This window comes from Hemicordylus capensis, chromosome 9 (genome assembly GCF_027244095.1).
Source record: "Hemicordylus capensis ecotype Gifberg chromosome 9, rHemCap1.1.pri, whole genome shotgun sequence".
NCBI classification, from domain to species: Eukaryota; Metazoa; Chordata; class Lepidosauria; order Squamata; family Cordylidae; genus Hemicordylus; species Hemicordylus capensis.
The window spans coordinates 3,883,205-3,898,912 of NC_069665.1; the positions used below are offsets into that span (position 1 = coordinate 3,883,205).

Here is a 15,708-nt window from a genome sequence, read left to right on the forward strand (position 1 = left end):
AGACGCTAAGGGGGCAGTGGCCATCACCATTGCCTCAGGCCACTGAGTGAGGTTTGAATATGCTTCCTGTTGTGTAACTCAACCCAGCGAGACGGGAAAGCGGAAGGAAGGGCTCCAATGTTCACAGAACTGGCCACACTTCAATTCTATGGCTAGCTCAATGGCTATAATACCAATATATGCACGCATATATATAATGGGGCGATCATGAGACGCCTCCTCAGAGGCCTGTTTCTTGGGGCCGCTTCTGCTTCCTTTCCGTTAGGCATTTTCTCTGAGCTCTGGTTCCACGCATAAGGAATTGAGGAGCTGATCTGGCAAGACAGGTCCGTCTGGTGGAGAGAGGAGGCATCAAACACATCATGGTGGATGTGCAGGCCTCGGAGGTGACTTTGGCCATCATGGAGAAATCACATTCCCTTCTCCCAGACTCCAGGGCTTGGATCTGAGAGGAGAGCTGGCCTTGTGGTCGCAAGCATGACTTGTCCCCTTAGCTAAGCAGGGTCTGCCCTGGTTGCATCTGAATGGGAGACTAGAAGTGTGAGCACTGGAAGAGATTCCCCTCAGGGGATGAAGCCGCTCAGAGAAGAGCAGAAGGTTCCAGTTTCCCTCCCTGGCAGCATCTCCAAGAGAGGGCTGAGAGAGATTCCTGCCTGCAACCTTGGAGAAGCCGCTGCCAGTCTGTGAAGACCATACTGAGCTAGATAGACCAAGGGTCTGACCCGATAGATGGCAGCTTCCTATGTTCCTATGACTGCGAAGAAGAAGCATTGTGTTTTTCTCCCAAGGAAGGGTGAGGCTGGCAGGACGGTGAAACTCTCAGCTGTGGAGAGGGGTTAACTGGGCAGGAATCGAGCCCGGAAGGACAGCAAGGCAACAGGGGTCTTTAAATACAGACAGTGGCTCTGAAGCATGTACAGCTGGCCCTCTAAGCCTTATAGCACCAAGGATGTTTTAGGGGCTGTGTGGGACGAAGGAGAAGTGATAAGAAGTTGCAAAAGTTGATATGAAGTTGGCCAGTTCCTGCCCTGGAGTATTCCAGGACGTCTCTGAAGATCAAATCTCTCTGAAGGCCGGCCGCCAAAGTTTCTCACCATGGAGAGCAGCGAATGGAAGTCTGGACATCTCTCCCAGCTTGGAGTTTGCGCTCCCTGGGGTTGGCAAAAGAAGAATATGCTCAGTGAGCTCAAAAGTTGCCCCCTGGACACAAGTCAAGCCCAGCGGTCTGGTCTCTCATCCTGGAGCATCTCTCAGGCTGCAGATGCTACGGAACTTGGATCTGGAGGTCTTCGTCTTCATCCAGGTCGCTGTTGCCTTCGCCATGGTCCTCAGGGCCAAAGCGCGAACTGCGGATCTTCCCAAAAAGGGGGATATTCTGCTGACGCCGAAGCCTGTCCCGGGAGAGAAGCAATTAAAAAAAAATGAAGACACATTTATTCACCCAGTCTTTTAATTCGATTTATAGTTTTAAAAAATTGAATACTAGGTTTTAAATGTTTTCAATGTTATAAATGATTTTAATTGTTAATTGACTTGATGTTTTAAATGATTTTAATTGTAAACCGTCCAGGACACAAGTTTTGGGAGGCATAGAAATATTTAAATTAAATTAAATTAAATTAAATTAAATTAAATTAAATTAAATTAAGCAGATGAACAAGAAGGTGAACTTGCACACAGTTCCCGCTCCAGAGATCACTATCGTTACCTCCCGTGTTCCCCCCTCCCATCATACCTAGCCAAAAGCCATTGTGGTTGGGGACGATGGGAGTTGTAGTCCAACAACATCTGGGGACCCAAGTTTGAGAACTCCTGGCTCAATGTTTACTTAAGTTCTTGGACTCTGTTCATGCCTGATAGCTGGCTTGCGTGAAAGTCTTCCAAACGAGCATTTCCTCCTGTCTCAGCTAATCCCCTAACAAGCTCCCCCTTCCCATGAAACCCCAGAAGTGTGGGAAGAAAATGCACAAAGTCACCCATGCTCCTCCTTGTTGTCACTTTTGTATTAATTGGGAAGCCAACCCCCAAAATAATGCACCACTGTATTTTCTGGTTGTGGGGATGACATTATTCTGGGGTGGGGGTGGCAATTTTGTGAGTTGAAATGTTCTGTATTTCCCCCCCTTTTGTTTTACTTTAGATCCTCAGCAAAGAACCCTGCCTTTCCCCTTCAAGTCAATGAGATATAAATAAATCCTCTCCCTCCCCATCTTCTACGACTAACAGAGATGGCTCCATGTTTAAACTTCAGCCAGCTAAGTGGGTGCTGCTCGCTGATAAAGCCAGATTTGGACAGCCCATCCCTCAGTGGCTCCGAGCAGCACTTAATAGACTTTTGATTAAAGCAGGCAAAGTTCACTTGAAACCTTTTTCCAGATCCAGGGTACTTAACAGCAACACATTATTAACTGGAACCTTTTATCATGAAGGGAGGGGGCTGAGGCAGGGGTCTGGGGGTGGGTGGGTGAACTGATACTGTCATCACCTCTGTATCCAGCGCTCAGATCTGCTCTTCACATCCATGCCAATAATATAACTGCTTGCCCGAGGTGTAGATAATTAAGGCTATAGGTAATGATTATATCTGTGCAATCCTATGGCCTTGTCTGGTGAACCTGGGTGTGCATGTGTGCATGCAGAAGAGACTGGTGGCTCTGCTAGTTTTACAGGACTACGGGAAAAGAGAATTTCTCTGATAGAACTGTTGCTAAGCCTGCTCCCATTTTAAAAAAAGTCTGCTATGACTGACAGCCAGAATAAGACTGCGGTAGCACAAGAAGAGAGCTGGTCTTGCGGGGGGCAATTTTGGCTCCAAACGGGGCCGCACGGCCCTGTCTGGGACTGAAATAATGCCCCCACCATGTCTGGGGCAGCACTCGTGGCCCCTGATTGGTGGCGGCCAGGGTTCTTTGAACCCGTTCGCTCAATGGTGGCTCCACCCCTGCAAACAATGGCTCCTGCACTATATGGAGTTGGCTGGGTCTCACCTGGGTCCCTCAACAGCTGCCAGAGACTGTGCCAGGTTCTGAGAAGGCAGGGAAACTGTCCGGCCCCTCTGTAACTTTCATTGGCGCCTTATGATCTCTGTGCCTGGTCAAAGGGGTGCTCTCACCATTTAGCTCCCCGATCGTCCCAGCACTGGATTCCGTCACTGGAAATTTACATGCCAAATTTCCAGTCCGAAGCCATGAGGCTCGCATGGAGGATGCCTCTCCTATAATTCTCTCGGTGCAGTGCCCAGCTTTCTTGGCTGCTTACTGGAAAAAGGATGAATTATTTAAGGAAAGAGGGCGGCGGGCTCTGCTGGGGAGGGGGCAGAAGACTCCATTATTCTCGCATGATTTAATGGCAACATCCCCAATAAAATAAGGAGATAAAAATCATATCTCTCTATATTTTTTTAAAGAAAAGCCGAGCTGCCTCCTCAAAGGCTCTTTGGACAGTGCAGAATCGATCTGTCTGGCAGGCATCTCAGCGTTTTATTGCAAGGGTAGCACACATGCAAATGGGGAAAAAAAAAAACTTTTCAAAGGCAATAAAATTAGAGCATCTCCTAAAAGCACTTCCTCCGGCATGTCACGTGCCCCGCCCTCCACCCAGCCCACTCACTCCCCATGCCCAGATCTCCTTGAGGAAAGAGCGGCTGCTCTCTGGGCAATTTCTGAAGGCACGTGTGTGTGTGTGCAACAAGCCGACGTTTACACGAGAACATCCATGCAGCAGCTCCTGACACTTGGCCGTTAAGGGTTTCCCTGTCTTTCTGCAACAGGAAGCCCAGGGCTTGGGTCCCCAGATGATGGGATCCCAACTCCCATCAGCCCCAGCCACATTGGCCTTCGAGATGGATACATGAATGGGAGCGATACTTGTGCAGCGCAGAATTAGCAACGGGAAGGGTTTGTTAGAACATGGGAAGGAGCCTTATACTGAGTCAGACCCTTGGTCCATCTAGCTCAGTATCGTCTACCCAGACTGGCAGCAGCTTCTCCAAAGTTGCAGGCAGGAATCTCTCTCAGCACTATCTTGGAGATGCTGCCAGGGAGGGAACTTGGAACCTTCGGCATGCAAGCAGGCCGGTGCTCTTCCCAGAGTGGCCCCATCCCCTCAAGGGAATATCGTGCAGTGCTCACATGTAGTCTCCCATCCAAATGCAAACCAGGATGCACCCTGCTTAGCAAAGGGGACAATTCATGCTTGCTACCACAAGATCAACTATTATCGAAAAGAGTGGCTTTTGTGTATGTTGGAACAACCTGCTGTTAAGGATCCAAAATTAGAGAAGTACCTCAGGTTGTCTTCTGTTTGATAATGTATGATTCATGGGGATGGGGTTGCTTGGCATGCAGAAGATCCCAGGTTCAATCTCTGGCAATATCTCCAGGTAGGGCTGGGAGAGACTCTTGCCTGGAACCCTGGAGAAGCTGCTGCCAGTCAGAGCGGACAAGGCTGAGCTAGATGGACCAGTGCAGTCTGACTCAGAAGAAGGCAGCGTCCTACGGACAACCTGCAATATCCAATCATTCCTCGCCAACCGCGAGGCTTCCGTTCTGGGAAAACCTCACAGTTGGCGTATTTGTGGTTGGCAAGCCATTGAAATCAGTGGCAAACAGGGGGGTTAGGGGAGTCACGGTTGAGAAGAGACCGCAAAATACAGTTAAAAATCAGGGGGAAATCCATCCAAATCCCCCCAAATCACCACGAACCAGTAAGAGGAGTGAAGGGGAACCCCCAAAACCACTCCCAGACCCCTGAAAATCACCCCTGAACCCCCCAAAGTGTGAAACTCCTCCCAAATTGGCAAAAAACCTTGCCAAACAGCAGATACTTGGGTCACGGTTGGCAAGACCCACCACAATTTCTCTGTGGCTGATACTTAAAGCTGCAACTGGGAGACCCGCGGTTTTCGAGTGAGGCCTGTATATATCGCAGCGTGCAGCTTGGCCCCGAGACAGAGCGTTGGTCTCTCTAGAAGGGGCTCTCAAAGTTGGGTCCCCAGATGTAGTTGGACTATAATTCCCATCATCCACAACTCCCAGCCACAGCGGCCTTTGGCGCATAAACACCGCCTGTGTTTTATTCCCCCTCTAAATGGAGCCAAATATGCATGCTGAATAATGTCATTAATTTCCTGCACATCGAGGCTTTCTCTGGCACTTGTACGTGGTTATTCTGCAGGGCCAGACTGAGTCCACAAAAGCCCCAGAAGCCGTGTGTGTGTGTGTGTGTGTGTGTGTGTGTGTGTGTGTGTGTGTGTAGGGTTTTCCTTTCCTTTGGGCGCCAGTGAAACCCTCCCACCAAGTGGAGGACTCCAACATCCTCTCCGCCACTGGAATGGATTCTGGGCTGTGCCTCGTGCAGAAGATTCCCTTTGGGGGGCCCCGGACAGCCTGCATAGCTTCCAAGGGGGGTGGGGGCCTTGTGTGCCGAGATCCCCCACGTTTAACCTCCCAGCCTGCCTCGAGCAAACATGACAGAGAGAGATGAAGCGAGAGCGACCGAAAGCTCCCTTCCAGCCCACTGCCATTCATCAGCCTCGCCTGCTGATAAGGCATGATGTCCCAGCCGCCCCCCCCCCCACCCTCCCCTCTCATCTGCAGCTTGCAGCTGACAGTGAAACTCCTGGGAAACGGATGGCTGCAATTTGAAGAGTTCCCCTTGATGCTCCCCTGCAATTTATCAATGAGAAAAACTCTCCCAACCCGGCTCGTCCCAAGCCCAACTCTCCGATGCCATCTTCCTTCCCTGGACAGCACGCCGCTGAAAAGCCTCCAAGGAGAGTGGCTCCAATTAGCCTTATAATCTTGCTTAGTCCAGTCCCAGCACTCATTTACGTAGGAGCATAGGAAGCTGCCATCTACTGAGTCAGACCCTTGGTCCAGCTAGCTCAGTATTGTCAACCCAGACTGGCAGTGGCTTCTCCAAGGTTGCAGGCAGGAGCCTCTCTCAGCACTATCTGGCAATGCCGGGGGTGGGGGTGGGGACCTGGAAGCTTCTGCAAGCAAAGCAGATGCTCTAGGAAATGTACTGAAATGAGTGGCAGGGAATGCCCACTGAAAAGGGGCCGTGTCGACTCAATGTGCGGCAGCTGTGAAAAAGGCCAGTTCCATGCTAGGGATCATGAGGAAGGGGACTGAAAATAAAACTGCTAATATTACCATGCCCTTATACAAAACTATGTTGTGGCCACAACAACAGAGTACCTGGAGTACCGCGCACAATTCTGGTCACCACATCTAAAAAAGGACATTCTAGAACAGGAAAAGCCACATTAAGTGGCGCAGCGGGGAAACGCTTGACTAACAAGCAGATGGTTGCTGGTTTGAATCCCCACTGGTACTATATTGGGCAGCAGCGATATAGGAAGATGCTGAAAGGCATAGTCTCATCCTGAGAGGGGGGAGGCAATGGTCAACCCCTCCTGTATTCTACCCAAGAAAACCACAGAGCTCTGTGGGCGCCAGGAGTCGACGCCAACTTGATAGCACACTTTACTTTCAGAACTGGAAAAGGTGCAGAAGAGGGTAACCAAGATGATCAGGGGCCTAGAGCACCTTCCTTATGAGGCAAGGCTACAACACCTGGGGCTTTTTAGTTTAGAAAAATGACAACTGCGGGGAGACATGATAGAGGTCTATAAAATCATGCATGGTGTGGAGAAAGTGGAGAGAGAGAAATTCTTCTCCCTCGTACATAACACTAGAACCAGGGGTCATCCCATGAAATTGATTGCCAGGAAATTTAGGACCAGCAAACGGAAGTACTTTTTCACACAACACATCATCCACTTGTGGAATTCTCTGCCTCAAGATGTGGTGACAGCCAACAATCTGGATGGTTTTAAGAGGGGTTTGGATAACTTCATGGAGAAGAGGTCTATCAACGGCTACTAGTCGGAGGGCTGTGGGCCACCTCCAGCCTCCAAGGCAGGATGCCTCTGAGTACCAGTACCAGGGGAGTAACAGCAGGAGAGAGGGAGGAGAGCTGGTCTTGTGGTAGCAAGCATGACTTGTCCCCATAGCTAAGCAGGGTCTGCCCTGAATGCATATGAATGGAAGACTAGAAGTGTGAGCAACACTGTCAGAGATTCCCCTCAGGGGATGGAGCCGCTCTGGGAAGAGCAGAAGGTTTCAAGTTCCCTCCCTGCAGCATCTCCAAGATAGGGCTGAGAGAGATTCCTGCCTGCAACCTTGGAGAAGCCACTGCCAGTCTGTGAAGACAATACTGAGCTAGATAGACAAATGGTCTGACTCATTATATGGCAGTTTCCTATGTTCCTATGTTGTTCCTATGAGGGCATGCCCTCCACTCCTGCCTGTGGCTTCCAGCGGCATATGGTGGGCCACTGTGTGAAACAAGATGCTGGACTAGATGGGCTTCCTTGGGCCTGATCCAGCAGGGCTCTTCTTATGTTCAAAGCCCTGATTCCTTACAAAGGGCCATAGGGATGCATGGAATTTCCAAATTGAAATTCAATGCATTGCATGGCCATTTGGAAGGAGGCACATAGGGAGCTGCCTGAGTCAGACCATTGGTCCATCTAGCTCAGTATTGTCTTCACAGACTGGCAGCAGCTTCTCCAAGGCTTCAGGCAGGAGTCTCTCTCAGCCCGATCTTGGAGATACTGCCAGGGAGGGAACTTGGAACCTTCTGCATGCAAGCAGGCAGGTGCTCTTTTCATGCCCTGAGGGGAATAGCTTCCAGTGCTCACACATGTAGTCCCCCATTCAAGTGCAAGCCAGGGTGGAGCCTGCTTAGCAAATGGGACCATTCATGCTTGCTGCTACCCTAAGACCGACTCTCCTCCCATTTGTGGCTTAAACTGACACACAACTGATTGCAGGTTGGCCTCTCCTTCCAAATGAAAGCAAGATGCTTTGAGAGGATTTAAAAAAACCCCAAAACAAATCAGTTTCGGGCTTCCAAGGGGGAAGGAAAGCAGAGAGGGAGTAATCTGGAGCCCAGTGGAAGAAACCGAAGGGAGAAGAGAAAGTACGGTGTGGTGCAAGCGTGGGCCCTTGCTCTCCATTCCTTTACAGATCTACCAGCTTTTTCCGCCTTGTGTCTCGTTTCTCCCTACCTGGACTGCAGATGCTCCAGCTGAACTTGGAGGTTCTCACTCTGCTCTGTCTGCTCATCAAGCGACCTCTGCAATTTCCGTGCTTGGTTGTGAGCCTCGTCAAGCTGCAAAGCGGACAGAAACACAAAAAGGTGAAGGCAACAATCTGGCAAGGGGGGGCAGAGCAGAAACCTCACTGCCATATTCCCTATTCTACATCCTCACCCAGTCAGCAACTGTTGACTCGCAATTTGTGACATGACCTCCCGTCATCAATTATGCCCCAGTAAAGACACAGCACAGGCAACCAGACCTTCCATTCACATTTTCTCTACAGCCATTTTTATTCTTGAGGAGGCAAGCCACCGTTTGGTTTTAAAGGTAGCTTGCCTCTTCAGCAACGGGAGCTGCAGCACACAAAAATTAAAAGAATTGCATAGGTACATAGGAAGCTGCCTTCTACTGAGTCAGACTATTTTGCTCAGTAATGCCTACACCAGGGCTGCTGAACTTCAGCCCTTCAGCTGTTTTTGGACTACAGCTCCCAGCATCCCTAGCCATGGTGACCAATAATCAGGGATGATGGGAGTTGTAGGCCAACATCTGCAGGAAGGCAGAAGCTGAGCAGCCCTGGTCTACACTGACTGGCTGCGGCTCTTCAAAGTTTCAGGCAGGAGTCTTTCTGAGCCCTACCTGGAGATGCTGCCAGGGAGTGAACCTGGGACCTTCTGAATGCAAAGCAGAGGATCTACTATTACAACAAATATTTATTTATTGCCTTCAACAAATGTTCTCATACATAGATACATACATACGATGGTTCCCTGTCCCCAAAGGACTTACAATCCAAAAAGAAACATAAGGTAGAGCCCAGCAACAGCCACTGGAGGGTTGCTGTGCTGGGGTTGGATAGGGCCAGTTGCTCTCCCCCTGCTAAGTATACAAGAATCCTCACTTTTAAAGGTGCCTCTTTACTCATTTAGCAGGGGGACTACGGCCCTATCCCACTGAACATGTGGGGTCTCGTGTAAATTACTTCTTTGGATTGTGGCCCAGGGCGGACCTTTTATTATTTTATTTATTAATTATTTATCATTTATTCATCTTATTAATTAATTAATTAATTTCTTTATTAAAGGCTCTTTAGAAGAGCCTTTTAGATTATTATACCATTATAATATTTTATCATAACGATACTTTGGATTGTTATACTATTCTATTCTTGCACTTCAACTGGAGCGCCAATGGAGGACTCATCTTGAATTTGAGAAGACATGGCAGAGAGCCCACTTGGAGGCCTGCGCTGTGCCAATATGTGCAGCAGCAAGGAAGCCGTTTTATTCTGCGTGTACCGTCATTCCTCACCAACCGTGGATTTGTCTAACACGGCTTTAAGTATACGTGGATTGATTTTTGCAGACCGTCTCTCCTACCGTGACTTGACTCTGCGCTAGTTACTGCTAACTAGTTATTGCACAAAAGAGACGGAGGAGAGAAAGAGGGAAGGAGGGAAGCGGAGGCGAGAGTGGGGGAGCAGGGGTGTGTGTGTGTGTGTGTGTGTGTGTGTGTGAGAGAGAGAGAGAGAGAGCAGCAGCAGAAGGGAGAAAGAGTTCACAACATTTTCCCTTTTTTTCTGAGGTGCATTTGTGACCGCGGTTCCCCATACCCTTGGATTCCCATAGACTTCTTATTCTTGCCAATGGTGATTTTGCCAACTGCGGGGTTTTGCTAGAATGGATCCCTCGAGGTTGGCAAGGGATTTCTTGCTAACTTGGCAAAGTTAACCCCTGCTATCTTGCCAAAGAGGCACCTTTTAACACGGTGATTCTCTTTAAATGAGCCCCTGGTGGCGCAGTGGTAAAACTGCCGCCCTGTAACCAGAAGGTTACAAGTTCGATCCTGACCAGGGGCTCAAGGTTGACTCAGCCTTCCATCCTTCCGAGGTCGTTAAAATGAGTACCCAGAATGTTGGGGGCAATATGCTAAAATCATTGTAAACCGCTTAGAGAGCTCCGGCTATAGAGCGGTATATAAATGTAAGTGCTATTGCTATTGCTATTTAGCAGGGGGAGAGTAACTGGCCCTCTCCACCAACAGCACAGTACTTCCAGTGACCGTTGCTGGTGTCTATCTTATCTTTCTCTTTAGCTGGTGAGCCCTTTGGGGACAGGGATTCATCTCATTTATTTATTATTTCTCTGGGTAAACCGCCCTGAGCCATTTTTGGAAGGGCAGTATAGAAATTGAATGAATGAATGAATGAATGAATGAATTGTGTGTGCAAGTTCTCGACCAGCAGAACTGTTCCAGATTGTTAGGGGTTTCGCTCAAGCCCCTTTGGTGTCAAAGCTGTTTCCAGAAAGTCTCACTGACACATTCAGTGAATTATTTGCAGAACAGATCTCTTGCATTTGGGCTGATCTGGACTCCAATATTTCTCCAGGGCCAGTTAAGGGGCTATTCAACAATCCCTCTCGCGAGGTCAGATTGGCTCCGTTTCAGTTTGTGACTCCTGCGGATGTGGACAAGCTGCTTGGAGCAGTGCAGCCTACCACCTGTTCTTTGGATGTCGGTATACTTGTACCTGGGTTTGTGCAGATGACAGTCCCTGTGTTCAGGTACAGGCCCTTCAAATGCATGGTGCTTGCATTCAGCATAACATGTGAACCGCTGCATCTGTGAACAGATCTGTACCTGTGTACACTCGTTGTACAAGGGCGGAACATAATGTGCGAATGGGCCTAAAGTTGTAGGGACTGAGATGAAGAAGGGGTGGAAGGTGCAGAGGGTTGTGACCTCGTTGTTTCTGCGCTAGCCTGGAAGACGCAGGAAGAAACATCCCCCGCTTCCAAGGACTGCCTGGGCAGCCCTGCCCCCTCCCCGCAAAGCTGGCTGGACGCGTTACCTCGTCCTCGGCTTGGGCCAGCTCCTTCTTGAGCTCTTCCACCCGCAGGCGCAGCTTCTTGACCTCGCCCTCGTGCTGCTCCACTCGCCGGTGAGCATGGGCCAGTTCCGCCATCTTCTCTTGGGACTGCTTCTTCAGCTTGGCATGCACGTGCTTCAGGTCCGCCAGCTCCTGAGGGAGGCAACGCCAGCGAGGGAGTGAGCAGGGTGCTGGTCTGGAGGTTGTCTACACGGCGCTCCCTGCCCTGCCCTCCCAACCAGGGGTTCCAGACGTTGCGGGACTATTTCCGCCACCCTCCGCCAGGAATAAAATTAAATGCCAGAATGTAAAATTAAAGCACTAGCCTTCAAGCAGGGCACACTCTTTGAAAACTATCATTCATTTGTTGGCAATGCAGGTAATTTGCATCTTGGTTGGCTGTGCTTTATCAGTGGTAAGGTGAAGGAACTCTGCATTGCCTCGGGGCAATCTTCGCTTTCTTCTTTATTATTACTTTGTGCATTCCAGGGCTGAGCCCCAGTTCACTAAGCTTGCAGCAAATTACATACTGCAGGGCAGAAGAATCTGGTGTGGGGGTGTGGGGGGCAGCTCATGGGCTCGCCTTTGGAAACTGACCCCTTATGGGCTGCTTCTTAGGCTATATTGTGTACTCTGGCACAGAGGTCTGATGATGGAATGCCAAAGCAGCGATTTCTACTGATGCAAAGCCAACCTTTTAGAGTTTTTATCTATATTCTCCGTTGCTTTAATTTTTTAATTTTTATATTTATTTATTTATTTTTACATTTATATCCCGCTCTTCCTCCAAGGAGCCCAGAGCGGTGTCTCCTCATAACAACCCTGTGAAGTAGGTTAGGCTGAGAGAGAAATGACGGGCCCAGAGTCACCCAGCTAGTATCATGGCTGAATGGGGATTTGAACTCGGGTCTCCCCGGTCCTAGTCCAGCACTCTAACCACTATACCATGCTGGCTCTCTGTAGAGTCACGGACAATTGTGATCATGTTTTGACGGTGGTTGTGTTTTAGATTGTAAACCGCCCAGAGATTTGTATATGGGGTGGTACAGAAATGTGACACATGAATAAATAAAATCAATAAACAAACATGCTTTTTTGTGTGTTTTGTTACAAATAGGTTTTACCTTGGGAACCAGATTTATAACTGCAAACCAGCTAGGTACCTTTGCACGTTAATGGTGCCTAAGTATAGAAGGATGTTCTCGTTGGCACGTTTTAATGCTCTCCTGTAAGCGGTTCTGGAGGGTAGGTTTAAGTGGACTCCTTATGAGGAACAGGCTTACCCATGCGGAGATGGAGCAGTTGAATCTATAGCCCATGTTTTATTATACTGTACTTTTTATCATGATTCTCGGACTTCTCTTATAGGTCCTTTATTAAGAGCTGGTCTTGTGGTAGCAAGCATGACTTGCCTCCTTAGCTAAGCAGGGTCTGCCCTGGTTGCATATGAATGGGAGACTACATGTAAGATGGGGCCACTCAGAGCATCAAGGTTCCAAGTTCCCTCCCTCATCTCCAAGATAGGGCTGAGAGAAATTCCTGCCTGCAACCTTGGAGAAGCCGCTGCCAGTCTGTGTAGGCAATACTGAGCTAGATGGACCAATGGTTTGACTCAGTATATGGCAGCTTCCTATGTTCCTACGTTGCTATGTTCCTAAGACATTATCCAGGCCATTCAGAGGAGTTTTTTGTTTGTTTTATTCTTGCTGACCATTATTCTGATGTTATATATAATGTAGTCAAATTCTGTGTGTTGGCTAATAGAATTAGACGGGCTCTGATACTTAATCCAATTGTTATACTTTAGGATGAATGGTTATTCATGCTTAAAGTTGTGTATCTATCCGCATTGTATTGCTGGTCAGAGACTGAAATGGAACGGAACAGAACCGCTTTCTGTGTGCTTTGTATTCTCCAAGTGAAGGGTTCCGAGTGTGGGTCCCCAGAAGTTGTTGGACAACAACCTCTCTGCAAGCACAAGAAGTGGCTTGAGAGAGGCTGAGGAAAGTGTCCTTGGTCCGGGACTGATGTTTTCTCTTCCTGCCAACAGAAAGGTGTGGCTGCCCCCTTGTGCTGATCTGCAGAAAAGCACCACCGATGCACAACTCAAAACACACCAGCTTTCAGTCTCTTTCACCTTCAAAATATTAACAGTTTTGTTTTTCATTAATTACACTGTAAGGGCAAGGAGTAGGGGCTTGTTTTTTGGCCAGCTTGCAAGAGAAAAGCAACGGATGGCAGGTAAGCAGGATGTCAAATCACACCTTATATCCACTACATTGAGGGCAGGCAGTCATAAGAACATCAGAACAGTCCTGCTGGATCAGGCCCAAGGCAGTCCATCTAGTCCAGCATCCTGTTTCGCACCCTGGCCCACCAGATGCCTCTGGAAGCCTACAGCAGGAGTTGAAAGGGGCCTGCCCTCCCTCCTGCTGTTACTCCCCTGCAACTGGTACTCAGAGAGGCATCCTGGTACTCAGAGGCTCTAATCCTGGACTGGGGTGGGCAAACTTGGCCAATTTATTGTGGCTGGAGCTGAGGGGAGTTCATTTTTATTTTATTTTTTCAAATTTGTAGACTGCCCCAAACTTCCATCTCTGGGCGGTTTACAGCAACATAAACCAGATTAAAAATGAATTCAAACCATTTAAAACCACTTGCAGTTGCAATTTAACTACATTTGGAGTGCCAAATGTAGCCCTATGCCTGGACTGCACAGAGAGCATCAAGCCCAACTGGAGGTAGGATTGGCCAGTGGTCAGCCCTTGGATTCTGACCTCCAAGGACGACTCCACGCCAGCCAACACTTCTGGACCCCTGAATGGTGCTGCTCTCTTCGCTATCCCTGGAATTAATTCTTCCTATATATCTGCACGTGTGAAGCTGTCTTACGCGGTGCCAGACCACAGGTCCACCACGTCCAGGATTGTCTGCACTGACTAGCAGCTGCCCCCCAACGTTCCAGATGGGGCCTTTCCCGACCCTACTTGGAGATGCAGCTGTGGACTGAACCTGAGACCCTCTGTGTGCAGATCAGGGGCTCTGCCGCTGGGTTAGGGACCCCCTCTCTGTCCTGGCCTTCAATTTAACTCACCTTGTTCTTCTCAAAGAGCTCGGCCTGGATGGTCTTGAAATCGGTGTCCAGGGCACTAGCGGTTTGCCTCCTCTTCCGAGCCAGGACCTCCTCCAGATCCTCAATCTGTGCCCGCAACTTCTTGTTCTCCCTTTCCAGGTTCAGCTTCTCCGTCTCCAGGCGTTCCCGCTTCCCCCACTCGGCTGCGTTTTCCGCCTGCAGCCGCTCCATCTTTGGCAAAGAGAGGTGGATCAAGACAGACCCAAACCACGGCTTCTCCCTCCGCTTGCTGGGCTCGCCATTGTCAAAAAGGCACCGCTTTTCAGCTCTCCTTCAGGCAAGAGCCACACAGGCACCCTTGGAGGTTTTAATGGGCGCAGCACAATGGGAGGACGAGCCCTGAGGCCCTCTGGCTCTCACCTCTGATCTCAGTTCTGCCAGTTTCTTGTCCATACTCGATCGAGCCCCCAGTTCGTCTTCCAGATCCTCGGAGATGCGTCCTAGCTCATCCTGGTGGATCTCCTTGAGAATGTTCAGCTACACAGAGAGAGAGAGAGGAGACACCAGACATCACTGCCTGCAGCTCCAGCATCAGCAGCAGAGCTTTTAGAAAGGAAGGAAGGGCAGGGTGGGGACAAGCCCCCGTTAGCCTTAAAATTTTGGGGTTCAGAGGGATGATAAAAAAATTCCCTAAAAAACCCTTCTGGCAAAGTGCTCTTGTGGAGATATTCCCCTTGAGCTCAGACCAATACATTTGACCACGTTTTAAATGACTAACAACTTAAGCAGCTACTTAATGGCACAGCGGGGAAGTAACTTGCCTAGGGAGCAAAAGGTTGCTGGTTCGAATCCCCACTGGTATGTTCCCCTGACTATGGGAAACACCTGTATCGGGCAGCAGCAATACAGGAAGATGCTGAAAGGTATCATCTCATATTGTGCAGGAGATGGCAATGGTAAACCCCACCTGTATTGTACCAAAGACAAATACAGGGCTCTGTGGTCGCCAGGAGTTGACACCGACTCGACAACACACTTTACCTTTAAATGACTTAAACCAAAGGTTCTCAAATTTGGGGGTCCCCGGACTATGACCATTCCCAGCCAAAAGGGCTTTGCAGCTTTATAGGTTAGAGGTGTCCTCTTGGTCAGAGGTTCCCAGCTGTGGGTCACCCTATGTAGTTAGACTACAACTCCCCCATCATCTCCAGCCATTATGGCAGGGAAGATGGAGGTTGTAGTCCAATAACATCTGGGGACCCAAGCAGTGTTCCTTGTAACAGGGGTTCTCAGAGGCTGTTGACTACAACTCCCATCCGCAGTAGCCAAAGTCCATTGCAGCTGGGGATGATGGGAGTTGTAGTCAACAACCCCCTGGGAATCCCTGTTACAGGGAACACTGGACTCAAGGCTGAGAGCTCCAAATCTCAGTTAAAATAACTGACTTAAAATATTAAAAAGTTGCTCTAAAATGTGGGTATGTTGGTCTGCCCACATGGGGGAGCCATCGACAAATGCTGCAGCCATAGAGAATGGATGTCCTGGGAAGCCACTACTGATTCATTGTAGACTAGTACTACTTCAACAACTTGAGGTAGGTTCACACCACCACTCAGAACTAGGTTGAATGTGGGTTACCAATAGTAGCATGATTGT

The 15,708-nt window shown here is 49.2% G+C and overlaps 1 protein-coding gene across 3 annotated transcripts in view; it reads right to left on the minus strand.

The window, feature by feature from the left end:
- Window positions 1-868: 868 nt before the first annotated feature.
- CCDC102A (coiled-coil domain containing 102A) overlaps window positions 869-15,708 on the minus strand; it is a 39,333-nt gene continuing 24,493 nt past the window's right edge. For all 3 annotated transcript variants that reach the window (XM_053271557.1, XM_053271559.1, XM_053271558.1), the window contains 5 exons: window positions 14,473-14,589; window positions 14,074-14,283; window positions 10,962-11,132; window positions 8,078-8,181; window positions 869-1,391 (listed from right to left, as the gene is read on the minus strand). In XM_053271557.1, coding sequence (XP_053127532.1) covers window positions 1,265-1,391; window positions 8,078-8,181; window positions 10,962-11,132; window positions 14,074-14,283; window positions 14,473-14,589 — 729 coding nt within the window. In that variant the 3' untranslated portion in view covers window positions 869-1,264. The remainder of the gene's footprint in view (window positions 1,392-8,077; window positions 8,182-10,961; window positions 11,133-14,073; window positions 14,284-14,472; window positions 14,590-15,708) is intronic.